Source organism: Atractosteus spatula, chromosome 5, assembly GCF_055471065.1.
Source record: "Atractosteus spatula isolate fAtrSpa1 chromosome 5, fAtrSpa1.hap1, whole genome shotgun sequence".
Lineage (NCBI taxonomy): Eukaryota > Metazoa > Chordata > Actinopteri > Semionotiformes > Lepisosteidae > Atractosteus > Atractosteus spatula.
This window is the reverse complement of record NC_142710.1, coordinates 14,537,909-14,554,241: the sequence shown is the minus strand read 5'-3', so window position 1 is coordinate 14,554,241 and position 16,333 is coordinate 14,537,909. Positions and strand designations below refer to the sequence as shown.

Genomic DNA, 16,333 nt, shown 5'->3' with positions numbered 1-16,333 from the left:
GCTCTCCATGAGACACACAGACAGGGAGAGAAGCTTGGGGTCAGAGCGCAGGGTCTGCCATTTATACAGCACCCCTGGAGCAGTTGGGGTTAAGGGCCTTGCTCAGGGGCCCAACAGAGTAGGATTCCTCTGCCGGCCGCGGGATTTGGACCGGCAACCTTCCAGCCACAGGCACAGATCCTGAGCCACAGAGCCACTGCGCCGCCCATAGGTTGAATACAGTTGTGGTATCGCAGCTGTAGGTAAGGACAGCTAATCAAGCATTTTAATTCATTTGAATGTCATTTCCAGGGATGTTTCAAAACAGTAGTATCAACCAAGATAATGTTTTCCTGATAGATAGTATTCTTAAAAAATAATATTGTTTACACCTAATACTACTGAGTTTATATATATATTTCTAATAAAAACTTCAATTGCATTGAAAAATGAAATGCACTATTTTTAGAAATAGAACTACTGTTCTATTACAACACAGTCCTAAATTAATAGGATAACAATTCTGTCATGAAGCTTATCAAAAATGAGAAAAAGCTCTACTTTATGATTTCCTATGCCTGATTAAAATAACTAAAAGCACTCACTTTATTAAGATCTTTTGAATGTTTTATAAACAGACATAAAATGTATCCTAAGCAATGTATTTGAAAAATTACATAGAAAACAAAAAATATGATAAAGTAGAGAGTACTGTTTCTGAACCTTCTGGCTGCGTTCTGTGACCCATCTACTTCCTAACCAGAATATCCCACACGGGGTCACAGGGGAGCTGGAGCCTATCCCAGCAAGCAACAGGCGTAGGGCAGGATACACCCCGGATGGCACACCAGTCCTTTACAGGGCAGACGCACACACACTCTTGACTTAGGCTAATTAACCTACCAGCATGTGCGTGGAAGCCCACATCAACACAGAGAGAACATACAAACGCCACACAGATAGCATCTTAGGAACTTGTAGCGGCGAGGCTTATTAATAAGAAAGAATTAAGTGTTCTGAGCCTTCCCAAATGAGGCCCCATTTCTCTGTTCATCTCTGTGGTGCAGCCACAGAGAGACTATTCATGCAGGGTGATTTAAGGTCCTAGGACAGCTCCCAAAGGGGGATGCACTTAGCTAAGTCTGGCTATCATGATCAATGGTCATCCATTGGCGCCTATCTGTCTAGGGAGTGCCAGATGGACATCTGGACCGCATTACTAAGTGTCAGGAGTAAGTGACTCATATCTCACCGTGGTCAACCAATCAGGGACTGGTAGGGCCGAGTAACCCACGTGGGACTCTGATGCCCATGGAACTTTCAGCCAATGAATGAGCTGAAGTTCCTCCAGGTAAAAACAGGCAACACAGAGAGCCTGAGAGATTCAGATTCAATGAGAGCCGAGCCTGAGAGATTCAGTAAGATTCAGGAGTGGACTTCTGTGGACTGTTCTAAAGGGAATTCAAAGGAGAATTCCAGGGCAGGACGGCCCAGGAGCAGAAGGCTCCCAAGGGCAGGACATTCTCGCAGCGCGCCTCCTGACCATCCTGAGACTCAGCCCGGACAACCACGGAACGGCCAGTGTGTCCGAGTGCCAGAACTTTCCTTTGTTCTAAGAGTCTAGAGCGGAGGTTGCCAGAGAGTAACCAGAGGATCCACCCGAGGTTAGCACCAGCAGCAGGCCTCGTGAACAGGTCAGAACTGTGGACAACTGAATCACTATTCAGAACTAGCTCTTCATCAGGAACGAACCGGTCCTCTTCCTGACTTGCTGGGACCCACAGTCATCTTTTCTCCTGTGCACAAACTTTGCTAGTTAAAGCCAACACTAACTAGCCGGTCAGTGAGCATCAGCAGTGCACCGTCGCAAGCCGCACAGCACAGCCTGGCACACAGCCAGAGAGCGCGGATTGGACAGCAACAGCCTGCAACTGTTTCTTTGTGCCCGCAGGAGATCTGAATCCCCAGAAATTGGATGAGTATTCAACTTCAATGCATTACAGCTCGAGAATTCAATTGTTATCCCAACCAGTTGATATCAATTTAATTCCTAAGAGTTATGTACTTGTTTTGAGTATCTAATGTAGAAGTTATAACCAAGTTCATTTACGAAACGGTCTAAATGAATGATATACCGAACGTATGTCCTCTTGATATATGTAACTCTTCGTAACTGATTGAATATATACCTTTTGTATTCTGATAACCCTCTCGATAAGATCTGTTAGGTTTATATGCATATTCTATGTATTAATAAATGTATCCTCGTGTATTAGTACCTGCGTGTGTGCGTTGTTTGAGTTATGTCGCATGGTTGGATTCTAAAGCCATCAAAAGAATCACAAGCTACAATTAATAATTGTCTCAGTAAATGCCCAAACCCTACAGAACTGGTGCCTTCAGAGAGCCACTATGATTACATATTTGGCGTCCCTGAACGGCTATGAAACATTACAAACTGAACCCAGGGCCCCAGCACTGACAGGTTTGATTTAGTTATTTTTACACCATTTGAAAATCATACAGTAGACTTGTCATAACAAGCACTTATTCTGTTGCAGATCTATTCTAAACATAAAGGATCTTGGTACAACTTACCAAATGTGACAAGACTGTCATCGTTCAAACAGGAGTGCATTCGAAGAGACCTCAAGCACGGCAGAGTTTGACAAGCTTTAATAATCATCTCAGCTGCCTCCTTCATGCCTCTTCCAAATGGCAGATGCAAGACTTCAAGGTTTTTAAGTTTCTGCAGTGCACAAGCTGAGAACACAGATAATTAGCAGCACTTATTTACTCATATCTTTTCAGGACGGCCTATCCCTTCAGGACATTCAGTGTCTTTACTATAGGTACTGTACAAATATGTGCAAGAGGGGAGTGAGTCAAGACAAACTGGAGGTTCTTGTCTGGACCACATTTCCCAGACTGCTGTGGGGTGTGAGCTGCTGCCCGCTGTCACTTGACCTGCTGGTGGAAGATTATTGGTCAGGTGTCAGATCACAGAGAAGGAAGCTCAAGCTTCCAAAAGTCAGTTGCTGTGCTTTCTGCCATTTGAAGACAGACGGCAGATCCTCCGTTTAGCTTTGTGCATCTGAGGGACCAAGAGAAAGACACAGAGGACAGAGCTGCAAGCTTCTGGAAGTCTTTAGTATGAAGAGACTCAGGGAAACGTTTTTTTTGTGAAGAGTCACAGAGAGAGAGACTGGAGTTAAGAGTTGTTTGGTTCTTTGAGGAGGGCAATTAGCTTAGCTGCCCTCTCCTGATAGTGAGGGACTGAAAAAGAGCTAGGCTTTTACTTTGAGTTTTTTATTTCCTTGCACTATAAATAAACAGTACTGTTTCTGAGCCTTATATCTGTATGTCTGTTTCTCTGCATTAGCCTGTGTTTCAAGACTGTTACAACAAGTCCAATGGACAGTCAAATGTTTTCATCATTTGGTTTTCCATCACAGGGCACATATAGATGCCAGCTGTAGATACTTAAATGTTTTATAGACACACATACAATACAATATCTATGTGATGTATTTAAAAGAACTAATAATTCTGTAAACCAAATTCATCCATCCATTTTCTAGCCATGTTATCCAGTACAGGGCTGCATGGCAGCTGGAGTCTATCCCAGCAAGAAACAGGTGCCTGGCAGATACACCCTGGATGTATCTAGATGTGCACAGATCTATATAACCCACCAGCACGTCTTTGGACTGTGGGAGGAGACCAGAGCATCTGAAAGACACCCACACTAAACCGAAGAGAACATGCAAACTCCCCACAGACAGAACCCAGGTCCAGAATTAAACCCAGGGCTCCAGAAGTGCTAATGCAATGACAGGCAATGCCAATGTCCCAGCAATACACCCCAGGGAGCCACCGTGCCACCCATGCAGAGCAAGCAAACTGATTTTAGGTCAACACAATCATGCCCAACATCTCGAAGAAACTGGAGCTGAACTGCATATCAACCAATCAATTAGCCTATATTAAAAAAGTCATAGAACTTAAGATCAAATCATAAATATGTTACAGTCTCATTGTCAATAAGACGAGTGGTTCACATGAAAGCTTCAGTAACTCGGTGAGAACTGCCTGGCCTTTCGCAAGTTAGTTTCCACCTACCGAAAGCTGGCATTACTTCCACAGTGTCAAACACTTCATTACACAGCTTCAGCACTTTCAGATTTGTGAATCTCCCAAGCTGTGCAACTGAGAAAAAAACAAAACTTTACAATTAGCAGAGATCACAACTACAACTGTTAGAGTGATTGTTTACTTGATAAAAGACCTCTTACATTTTCTCTTCTATTACAGATGCAGCCATTCAAAATGGGTGCGTTATTTTGCGGCATACCCCGGTGGGCGTGTCGCGGTATCACGCAGTGTCACGCAGTGTCACGTGGTTAATCGCGCGTCATTTGACGCTCTGCCGGAAACTATCCGGCGTCACCTTGTAAAACCGCCAGGGGGAGCTTAACCTCTCATGTACAGCATTTGAGCCTTTAATTTTGAACAGTGTATTACAGCATGTTAATCTTCAGTCATTAAAATGTTGGTATATTTTATGAAAGCAAGATTGCTCAGTTGGACAAAAGTACACAACCTACCTTTATCAGAAATATTTATGCATCAAAGCCTTTACCGAAGATATTACTAATAGTATTAATAATGGATGACTTTGGACAAGCTGTATACTCAAAGTATAATTTCTTTAGCACATTTGTACAAGCACTTGGAATCTGTCCAAGCCATACTTTGTCAGGCATTTTGTTTTACTTCAACGGGCATAAAAACTTCCTTGCTTTTAACAGGGCGTTTCATAATTTCTAACTACGAAAATGATTTAAAATGCGACACCTATCATTCAACTAGAGCTTAAAATATCACAAGGAAAAATACACACCGGTATTCCATTTCTCCCTAAACATTGTAAGCTTCGAAGTCTTTAACTAACGTGATACCGGAGTCAACAAGCATACTTTTAGAATTTGATTAAAAGGGAATATAATATGGAATCGCGTGTCTCAAGAATTTAATAACGGTATGATTATATCCGTGTACTGCGGCAGGGCTGTGTAGGGCTGTTTCGCCTGCCTGCTCATGCGAGCTGTCTTGTAGCCGACTGGTCTAGGTGCGTGCCTGCCAACGGGCAGGTTGTGTGCTCGAATCCAGCTGGTGCTGGACCTTCCAGTTTTATTTATTTATTTTTTAATCGCGTAACATAAACATATTACCGTATGCAAACTGTACTGTATACAGTATGTATATGTATATTTAATGTCTTAACTGTGCCCGTTTAAGTATTGAATATTCATATCTAATTTTACCACTGAAGGGAAATCTTAACATAAACATACAGTATATGGCTGGTCTCGGTACTTTAAAGAAAACATACACACCAGTATTCCATTTCTCCCTAAACATTGTAAGCTTCGAAGTCTTTAACTAACGTGATACCGGAGTCAACAAGCATACTTTTAGAATTTGATTAAAAGGGAATATAATATGGAATCGCGTATCTCAAGAAATTAATAACGATATAATTATATTCATGTTGCAAAAGAACTGCAACGGACATAAAAACTCCCTTGCTTTTAACAGAGCGTTCCATAATTTCTAACTACGAAAATGCCAGGTGAAAGGATTTGTAAACATATTTTGTTAAAGCAAGTCAGTTTTTTCTGCAACACATAAAATACATTTTTCCAAGAAAGTTTAGCCTTTGTCACTAATGAAACCACTAAATAAAGACATAAATATAGAAATCTTAAGATTTGTTTTATTTAATGTTGGTAGCAGGATGAACTGTCAGAGTGTATATTTTGCTCGCAAAGTTGCTGCAAGATGTTAACAGTGAAAAAGGTATTTAGAAATGAGTTATTTCAAGATGAAAAAGAAAACATACACGAAACATGGTTTCATTACGACCAGAATCAGTATATGTATATTTAATATCTAACTGTGCCCGTTTAAGTATTGAATATTCATATCTAATTTTACCACTGAAGGGAAATCTTAGTAGCTGAGCATAAAAAGAATAGGAGTATACTGCAACGCGTGTGAAGGCCATAAACGATATTAATTTTGGAACATAAACATACAGTATATGGCTGGTCTGGGTACTTTAAAGAAAACATACATGAAACATGGTTTCATTATGACCAGAATCGGTCTTGAGATATTTTTAACTTGATTTACAGTATTTGAGAGGTATGTCTTAACACCGATACTACAGTGCTTATGTACTGCTCACGTATATGTTTCTAGGTTTATATTATGCATTTCATACGGTCAAATTACTTTTGAGCAACTAATAAGAAGCGCGAAACGGTATGCATTTTACTTTCGTTTTGTGCTGGGACCCGTGGATTGATTAGAGATATCAAGTACATACAAGTCATTTTTTAAATGTTGTAGTTCGTCTTGAAAAAATGTTACGAGTACATCATCTATCAACAATCACACAGGTTCTGTTTCCATATTGCGGATTTTGGTTAGGTATTATCAAATCCAGTGGCGCTGTTAGTTTACTGAGTCCCATGTCACATGGTCTGTGATTGAAGCCAGTTAGACCGGTTTAATTCGTCACAGCCAGCACTCTTCAGGTGTGAGGGTCTTCTGCTCTGAATGAAACGCTAAAATGTTTGTGTATATTCTAATGGTAGTGGGGGCAGGGTGTGTGGGAACAGGTTTGGTTGAAATTGCATTAGAGATCTATGTTCTTCACACCTGAAACATTTTCTCTGAAAGCATTTTCTTCGCAGTTTAACCGATCTTGTTACAGCATGTTACAGTTTACTTTTATTAACCATATTAATTTTAAGTGCTTAATGTAAAATCTTGTAAAAATATATTTTCATTTCATTGTTCAAATATACATTAAGTCTGACTATCATATAATAAGTTAAATACAAAACTAAAGAAAAAATAGGGTTAAATATAATTCAAAATATTTAGCTAACAATGTTAACTGTTTATGAATAATAAAATGTATTAACTAAGGAGTAGGATGGCACAGTTGTTAGTATGTTTTTTGTTTTGTTTCTTTTTCATAAATACAACAGTAGTACCTGATGTCTCAGTGGCTTTCAAAATTAAATTATGCAATAAATAACCACATGTAAGACTCTGATGCTTAAAATGTTTAGGGAGAAAGTGGAATACTGGTGTGTATTTTTTCTTTAAACTACCAATACCAGCCATATACAGTCTGTAACGTAGGGATTTCTATACGTCTTTATTTAGTGTTTACATTAGTGACAAAGGCTAAACTTTTAGCTTCAGTAACGTGTACATATCTCCCCTTTTTATAAAACGACATGGTTGAAAACTGTTCCAGAGCCACTGTTGTTTCATCAGTGAAAAGTACATCATGAAATGCCTCTCCCTGTTCAATCCACTGGAAAAAAGAAAAGGAGCATAAAGCTTCTGATGGTCATAAACGATATTCATTTAGGAGCAGCATCAGAGGTATGTTTTTAACTGCACTGCATTGGAGAGAATACCATAGTGTGTTTTTTTTTTACTCCCTGGCGGAAACTGGCTTCCAGAAGAATCAGTATGGATTAAATAAAACTTCACTCGCACCAAACAAATGTATATTTCTAAATATCACAACATGATCGAATTTAAGTCATTTTAATAACAATGAATAGTCACCTATGCGTTACAATATAAACATTTATATTGATTTAAATCGCGTTTAAATCACCTTTATTTAAAACCCATAAATAAAGCTGATACTGTTTAGACTTCCAATTATTTAAAACTGTATTAAAGCAGCACGATACACAATGCAACGTAAATCGCTATCTTTGTCTTCTGTGTAATAATGTTCACCTCTCTGTCCAGCAAATTTACAGGTTAAAAACAATACTGTTAGGCTGGGAAAACGATTTTTTTTAAGAAATACAAAATGAGATATAATGATATGTTCCGGCTTAGACATTAACGAAGAGCATAACGCGTGTACTGTATACACTGCAAGTACAACCCCCCTCTCTGCAGGAGTGCTGGCTGTGACGAATTGAACCGGTCTCACGGGTATTTTCAAAGTAGGAGGCGAGATTTCCAGCGAAAGACACTCCCCCCCCCCCCTCAAAAACCCAGTAAGTACAGTACTTACTAGTTAAAGGCTAGGCTCCCGACTACGGCGAAAGGAACCCTTCTTTCATTAGAATACAATGAACATATTTTAGCCCTGAATGAATAAATAGCAAACATGGTTTACATAAAAGACATTTTTCCAAGAAAGTTTAGCCTTTGTCACTAATGAAACCACTAAATAAAGACATAAATATAAAAATCTTAAGATTTTTAAAATGCATGACTTTGCTAAAATTTATTTGAAAATAAAAACAATTACAACCGCCAGGGGAGAGAGAGAACAGGGGAGGGATGTTGGTTTTGCATAAGGGGCGGGGCTATGGAAATTAGGTCTGTTTGGGAATGTGTAGTTACATGTTCTGGCTGTTTGTGAATTATCGTTGTTGAGTATGGAGTGTTGAGGTATTGATTTTGTGTAATGCTTTATGTTGAAAATTGAGGTGGATTTTGTTTATGATAAACAGGATAAACTGGGATGGTAGGAAGGTTTGGTTTTGCATAAGGGGCGGGATTATGATAATTGGAGGACTTTGCGAGAGTAAAATGGTTTGATATATTTGATTTTGAATTGTGGTTGTTATCTCTGTTTTTGGTTGGTATTATGTTTATATGGTTGTTTTTGTTGGTTGGTTGTTATTATGGTTATTAATAATACGATCTATAGTTGAAATCTGAGCCTAAATAAAAAGAAAAAGCAAGTGATTAGGTTTATGAGCAATCTAATTACTTATTCGTTTTAAAACGCTATATAAAATAAAGTTTATTATTAATTTGCTGCACAGAGCGGTGAATATTATTATGCATAAGACAAAGATAACGATCCTGATCAGTTTAGAAATCTGTGTACGCTGTAAGGTTTTTACTTCTTAAACTTTTAAAATACACGTTTTGAATAGAAAGAAATCCTCTTCCTGTTACAGTATGTATAGCAAACCAGCACGTCTTTTTTCTCCAATCAGAGGGGTGTCAGATGGTGTCAGCCAATCACCATTCTGCGTTGGGTAGCAACGGGTGACTGTTCTCAGGCGGAAGATGTAAACAGCTTAATGTTCGTGTTAAATAATTTTTTTAAATTCAATTAAACGGGCACAGTTAAGACATTAAATATACATATACATACTGTATACAGTACAGTTTGCATACGGTAATATGTTTATGTTACGCGATTAAAAAATAAATAAATAAAACCGGAAGGTCCAGCACCAGCTGGATTCGAGCACACAACCTGCCCGTTGGCAGGCACGCACCTAGACCAGTCGGCTACAGTCAGCTCGCATGAGCAGGCAGGCGAAACAGCCCTACACAGCCCTGCCGCAGTACACGGATATAATCATACCGTTATTAAATTCTTGAGACACGCGATTCCATATTATATTCCCTTTTAATCAAATTCTAAAAGTATGCTTGTTGACTCCGGTATCACGTTAGTTAAAGACTTCGAAGCTTACAATGTTTAGGGAGAAATGGAATACCCGTGTGTATTTTTTTCTTTAAAGTACCAAGACCAGCTATATACTGTATGTTTATGTTCCAAAATTAATATCGTTTATGGCTTTCACACGCGTTACAGTATGCTCCTATTCTTTTTATGCTCAGCTACTAAGATTTCCCTTCAGTGGTAAAATTCAATATCTACAACGGGCACAGCAAAGACGTTTTTACTGTAAGTCTTTCTACGACAGACCAACGGACCACGAGTGCCCCTGTCGGTCAACCAATCACTTACTGCGGTGCCACGCGTCATCTTGCGTCATACTGAGCGACGTCACCTGCGGTACGTGTCTGTGACGCGCACTTTGAATGGCTGCATCTGTATGTCCAGAAATAGAATACCCTCTGAACAGTTTGATCTGTGAAAAGGTTGTGCAGGGGAAATAAACCTAAAATCACAATTTATTTTACCTTTATTTACACACTGTAAAATACGTCCTCCAAGTGAAAAACAAATGGTCAGACGCTCTGAACAGTAATTGTGATGAAAATGAAATAGAAACTCTGGCTGGACATCTTCAGAATGAACAGTGAAATGTGAACCAAAGAGCACAGAAGGAAACTACTGTATGAGAGTGCAGAACAAGATTCCCAGGCATGTTGTTGAGGACAATGCCCTGGATTCAAGTGTTTCATAGCAAAAGCGATTAAACTACTCATGCAAGTTACATTCTGTCTTATATTTCTAATTGATTTGGGATGAGCTGTAGACTTTTGTTTTTATTTTGACATTATTTTGTCAGTAATATGTGAAAAAGTCTAGGGCAGAGTGACTAGTTTTGATAACCTCTATAAAACCCGCTGGTGTGGATAAGAACTTCTAGAACAACAATCTGGAATGTGAGCCATCAGAACATGGCACAGACTCATTGGCAGAAGGAAACGGCTCACCAAAAGAGCTCAGCTGAGAACCGGTGAACACTATGCAGCCCAGTTTGAGCTCCTGCAGGCTAGCGCAAGGCAGGGCGCCGATGATGCCTTCCAACCCAGGACAGGAGTCACTTTCCAGTACAAAGCTGGACAAGAGTGGGAAATGCGCAAGAAGCCACGCTAAAACAGAAACAAAAAACCGAAAACCACCCATCAGCAGCTTCATACCGTTACTGGTGCAGACGATGACTGGCCACTCCTCCTGAAAACCACAGCCGCTGGTTCTTTCACCAAGCAGGGCAGTGCAATCACGTTGCAATAATACAGTAGGATCTTTCCCAATAATAATTACTGTATATTGATTTGACCTCAGCATTGTCCTTACCTTGATTCATTTTGGTCTTTGTATTCTTAATTTATCTGCTTGTGCCTTTTCAAACAATGCTGTGAGAACTCCTAAAGTGCACTCTATTCCTTCGTCCTTTAACTTTCCATCAACACTTTTGTAAGACTTACATTTTGGTTATTTGTAAGCATTAATGTAGCTTCTACTTGTCACACACTATTGAATTTATAAAGGGAAGGCTGTAGTTGATTACATAAATGAGTTTGGAAATTTAAGATGGAATGCAGTTAAGGCAGATATTTAGATTCATGCAGCAATGTTTTTTGCATTTGTATTGCTCCAAGGAACACATCTGTTCGGTCATGTTAAGTGTTTTTAAAGACAAAATGGTTTGATGTTTTAGAAGAAAATGCAGTCCAAACGCCCATATTTGTTTGCTCTGGCACAATATTTTCGGAATCATGTTTTGATAACCTAAGAAACAGTGCTTCCCAGTCTTGGTCAGGAGTAGCCATTCATTCCAACAGATCTTTGTTAGTCTGACTCATCCATCCACTCTTTTCCTAACCACTTATTCCAATTCAGGGTTAGGGTTAGCCTTGTAGCGCAGTGGCCCTGGGTTCAATTTCAGTGCTGTCTGCATGGAGTTTGCATGTTTTCCCTGCTCTCATGTGGGCTTCCTCCAGGTGATGCAGTTTCCTCCCACAGTCCACTGGCAGTGCTGGTAGGTGAACAGACCCCGATCTGAGTGTGCATGTATGCTTGTATCTGTCTGCTCTGCAGTGGGCTGGCATCCCATCCAGGGTGTATCCTGCCTTACCCCCGTTGCTAGCTAGATAGGCTCTGGCTTCCTCACGACCCTGTACTGTATAAAGCACTTTAGAAAATGGGTGGATGGATGGATTAACCTGATCTTACCTAATATAGTGTCTTCCTCTTGTATGGTAATATTCAAGTACAGTTTCCTTAGAGTAACTACCTTGCTGAATCCAACTGGTAGGGCACACAAAATTCCTGGAGATGGACCCAGTACTAATTTCAGTTCCTCCAGTTTTGAAAATGTGTCCATTTGACGGAGTAGTAATTCTGGAAAATTAGAAAAGGCGGTTTATTCATTAAACTGTAAACTACCAACAGACAACTTTCTGTAGTAAAACCGTGTTCAATATTCGTGATTTCGCTTCTTTGCACAAAAGTGTTTTAAGGTTATACAATGTTATTAAGGTTATAAGGTTATACAAAGGCACAGCTGCGTTAACATGACTTAACAGGATTCTGGAGCAGTGCATCCTGGGTAATGCTTCAGTTGTTCAGTTTCCTTCAGGAAAGCGTTAGAAGTGGCTTGTGTGTGGACCTGTTACCAGAGCAGTGCGTGTGCGTGACTCAGTGTTGTGCTGCCAGATAAAAGAAATGTTATTAAAACAAACACCTTCCATGTATCCCTAAGCTATCAGTTTCAATTCACGTTCCTGTCAGTTATTCCTGTGAGGTAATAAACGTCATTACAAGACGATAGTGCTGCATTTTTTAACAATAATAAAAACGAGATCTAAAAGGAAAGAAAATGCACACAACAATGAAAAGAACATCCAGTCCAGAGTCCAGTACATGGTAAGCTGTTACATAGCAGTGATCTTATTAGTTTGCACATACAATAATTAGAATTACAGGGAGGACGGAATGCTTTTCTGAAGTTTTCAGTACTAATTTTCTTTAAAAATACTAATAACTAATATCACTGATTTCTGATATAGTTAAAAGTTATAACAAAACATTATTATGGTTTTGTGAACTGTGGAACCACACATTATTTCCCTGCAAGGCATTAAGTTCCATGTTTGAAAATTCACCATCTGAGGAGACCTCAAGGCACCTAACCCTCATAAATACCGAAGTGTTACTGTACACTGTACTAGTACACTAGAGGGCACAAGTGAATTTCAAACTGGCTTCTTTATGAAAGCAGCTGTAGGTGTGTGGAACGTGCTGCCCAGCGATAGTGCTGAAGCCGATACCTTGACTTTATTCAAGACAGCTGGATGAGGTCCTCCAGTCAGGAAGGGAGGCACTCCTTTACACAAAGGGATGTGGGAGCATGGAACAAGCTAAATATTCAAGTTGTTTCACAAATGGAAACCACAGGGAAATACATTTAAAAATGAGCATGGGAGACAATAGCTCACACAAAGGGTGGTGGGATAGTTTTCTTTCAGGAAACAATTGGATGACATCCTGGGATCAATTCACTACTAGCTGCCAAATAAAAAAGGTCAGAAAGCTGTCCAGCTCACGAGGAAAGCTATTCTACACCACACTATTTGATATATTAGATCTAAATTATACCTAATTACAGGGATTTTTAAGTGCATTTAGAAAATTATACATTATTCTTATTACTAAGATGCTAATTAAGCATTGTTTTTCCTCACTGCTGAAAGCACAATGCTAACATGCGTGAGTCTAAAATCATCTGACACAGCATGATGGCAGAGTGTTCTGTACATTGAACACACTACAGCAGTCTGATTCCCATGGATTCTTATAAACATAAAAACAAATTCTCAAAGTTTTAAATAACTTAAATAACATAGCCTACGCAGAAAAGATCTGCAATGTGTTTAGAAATTCAGTAGGTATCTTTGTTATTGAATGAAGAGAAGCATCCTAATCCATTCTGAAACAGTCAAGATATCCTTGAAAGGGAGTTTCCTGACACTTGATCCGGGCCTGCTGACCACACCGTTACAACACCACTGACCTCTTACCTGGAATGTCTGCTTTCGTGCACATCAGAGTTAAGGACCTCAAATTGGGCAGTGAGGCAAGAATTGCCTGCTCTTCTTCACTCATTCTGTTGGATAACACAAGCAACCCCTTGACCTTTGCTGCATATTTTTCCAGAACAAGATGCAGTTCTTGAACTATTCCTGAACTGTCCAGGACATCCAGAACCACAGAGTCTGACAGGAAGAACAGCAGGCTCAAGTTTCCCAGCTCTTTCTCCGCCAGTTGTCTCGTCTGCACGATGGACACATGCAGCAGGGGGATTTTATATTCAAGTCTGTTGTAAGCCGAACACAGCACATCGATAAACTCCTCAGGTATGGGAGCAGAGAAAAAACTGATTGCCAAATTAAACAAATGATTAAATGTCCTTTTTTTCATTCTCAATCTCTCAGGATCACGAAATGAACCAGCGAACTCCTCTTCAACAGCCGGTGGTTCTGTTATTTGAAAGCGATCCTCATTCTCATTGAGATAGGTCATTTCCTTGAAAAAATGGAGGTGAAAGCTCTTGATCCCCTTAATGCTCTCTGGATACTGATTTATGAAATAAAACAGTCCGTGTAATGGAATTTGGTTGATGAGAAAGGTTTTCCCTTTCATGCCCTCTGTGATTATTGGCGAACAGGACGGTAAATACAGGGAGTCAATCAGCATTCTTAAAACCTGGTTGAAGAGAAAAGTATCTGTAACAGTGATGCGTAAATCTGGGGCGGCATTCATAACATGCAGGAGACTATCAATATAAACCGGGATCTCAGGGTGATGAGTATGGAACGCTTTGATTGCCTTGTCAGCACTAAAAGCAGCGTTCTTGTTAATCCTGTTCAGTGTATAGTCTGTGACGACTGTAGCTGCTCTTTCTGACCTTGTAGAGGTGAAGGTAAGGAAATGCTCAAAGCATAAAAAAGTAGCTAAAGAATCGATCTCTTCTAAGTATTTCTGACTTTGTTCCCTCTCCTCAGGGACGCTGGAGGTCATGAGCTCGTTCATGCGCACCGCGGCCAGATACTCCTGGAAACAGACGTGAAAGACCCGATACACTGGCTGGATTCTCTGGGCTGTGAGTCTGTTCAGAAGCCCCAGCCTGAGGGCCTCTGGCTCCTTCACTCCCGCCTGGAGAAGGTCAGCCTCTGTGAATTCAAACTGCCCACGGAACTGCCCTCTCAGACAGAGCTCCCCCACGCTGGACACCGTGTTGACGCAGACACCCGTCTGCCCGTCTTTCCTTATGAACTGCAGGTAGCAGTCGAGGAGGCAGATGCCGGTAAACTCTCTGTTGGGGAACTTAATCCTTGACACACAGGCTGCTAACCCAAAGAGGGGGGTCTTGATGATGGGGCAGATGGCAGGGAATGTATATAATCTTTTGTAAACATCCTCCACTTGGACCATGTTAAAAGACAGCACACTCCGTAAGATGCGAATGGTGCCACGCAGAGGAAAATCTAGGATAGCGATCAGGAGCTCAGCATGCTTCCGGATAAGGTAAAGGCTTTGGGTTCTTACACCAACGATTACTGGGATTTTCCACAAGTGGGTCCGATGAATCAACTCCTCTATCAGCATGGGAAGAGGACTTGCATCCTTCCCAAATTCATCAAGCAGGAACAGGACACGTTCTCGATAATGACGGATCAATTCCTGGAAGGTTGACTCTGAAATACCCAGCTCCTCTTTGAGAAGATGATCCCTAAGTATTTCAGTCACGCTGAGTTTTTCAGGGGCACAGTTCAAGGGAATATAAAACACTAATTCAAATCGCCTCAGAATGGGACACGCCCCCTGAGCCCAGAGCAGAGCTATCATTTTCAGACAGGCTGTTTTCCCACTCCCTAGCTGGCCCTCTAACACTGTGATGTTTCGCAGGTCTCTCAGCACTTCAGGTAGAGTGACTCGAGCAAGAGGAACGTTCCTGAAGTCCTTCGTCTCCATGACTACCTGCGTGTACAGCAGGCGGATATCAAAAGGAATATGGATATCGGAGAACGGGGAGGACCTGCTGAACTCCTTGGTTGCGTAGGCCTTCTTGAGGAGGAATTGCAGATTCCTGGCTTCCTTCTCCAACATATTTAATTCCAGCCGAGACTCTGAAATAATGATTAAAAAAAAACAACTGAACGAAGCTTGCATAATGATTCCTTGAATTGCATGTTAATCCTACGAACTGGTAAGTTCATCAGTCAAATGAAACTGAACTAAACACCATGCAAGACATTTACAAATGAACTGCAGGAAACTTACTGTATATTTTTCCCAATGCTACTGTCACTATAGAGTGATACAAAAATGAATAAAGTATAATGAGTGAGTAGAATACAGCTCACAGAGACAAATACATTAGGTTTGACAATACGGGAAGTATTGTCAAATACCAAATAAACTATTTACTACCTGTGGAAGATGATAGGAGAAGCCGGGCAGAAACACCAGTATCTTGATTGAGCTCCTTAAAAAGAGAAGACAGGCATCTCTAAATACACCGGTACACGCTGAAAGACAACTAGTTTCCTAGATTGTTTTCTCAAATGCTAATATAAAATAAAGCCCTGAAATCACTGATGATATTTGGGAAACTTTGTGTTAATATTTCTTTTTCATATCTTCCTTTCATGATATCACTTGATACCTCAAATTTTTCATGCGCTTTCACTTCCTGAGTGATATCTGATGTTTTCTCTAAGATTAGTGATTTACAGTATTTGGTCTTCATGCCTGATGCCCCTAAAATAATGTCTTGGAAAATCCCCCAAATTT

General features: G+C 40.3%; 1 protein-coding gene across 1 annotated transcript in view; it reads right to left on the bottom strand.

Annotated features, from left to right (window-relative positions):
- LOC148834537 (baculoviral IAP repeat-containing protein 1-like) overlaps positions 1-16,333 on the bottom strand; it is a 62,603-nt gene that overhangs the window by 2,242 nt on the left and 44,028 nt on the right. The window contains exons 15-21 of the mRNA XM_088915762.1: positions 15,971-16,025; positions 13,558-15,666; positions 11,711-11,878; positions 10,439-10,626; positions 9,812-9,842; positions 4,102-4,188; positions 2,578-2,742 (exon numbers count right to left, since the gene is read on the bottom strand). Coding sequence (XP_088771888.1) covers positions 2,578-2,742; positions 4,102-4,188; positions 9,812-9,842; positions 10,439-10,626; positions 11,711-11,878; positions 13,558-15,666; positions 15,971-16,025 — 2,803 coding nt within the window. The remainder of the gene's footprint in view (positions 1-2,577; positions 2,743-4,101; positions 4,189-9,811; positions 9,843-10,438; positions 10,627-11,710; positions 11,879-13,557; positions 15,667-15,970; positions 16,026-16,333) is intronic.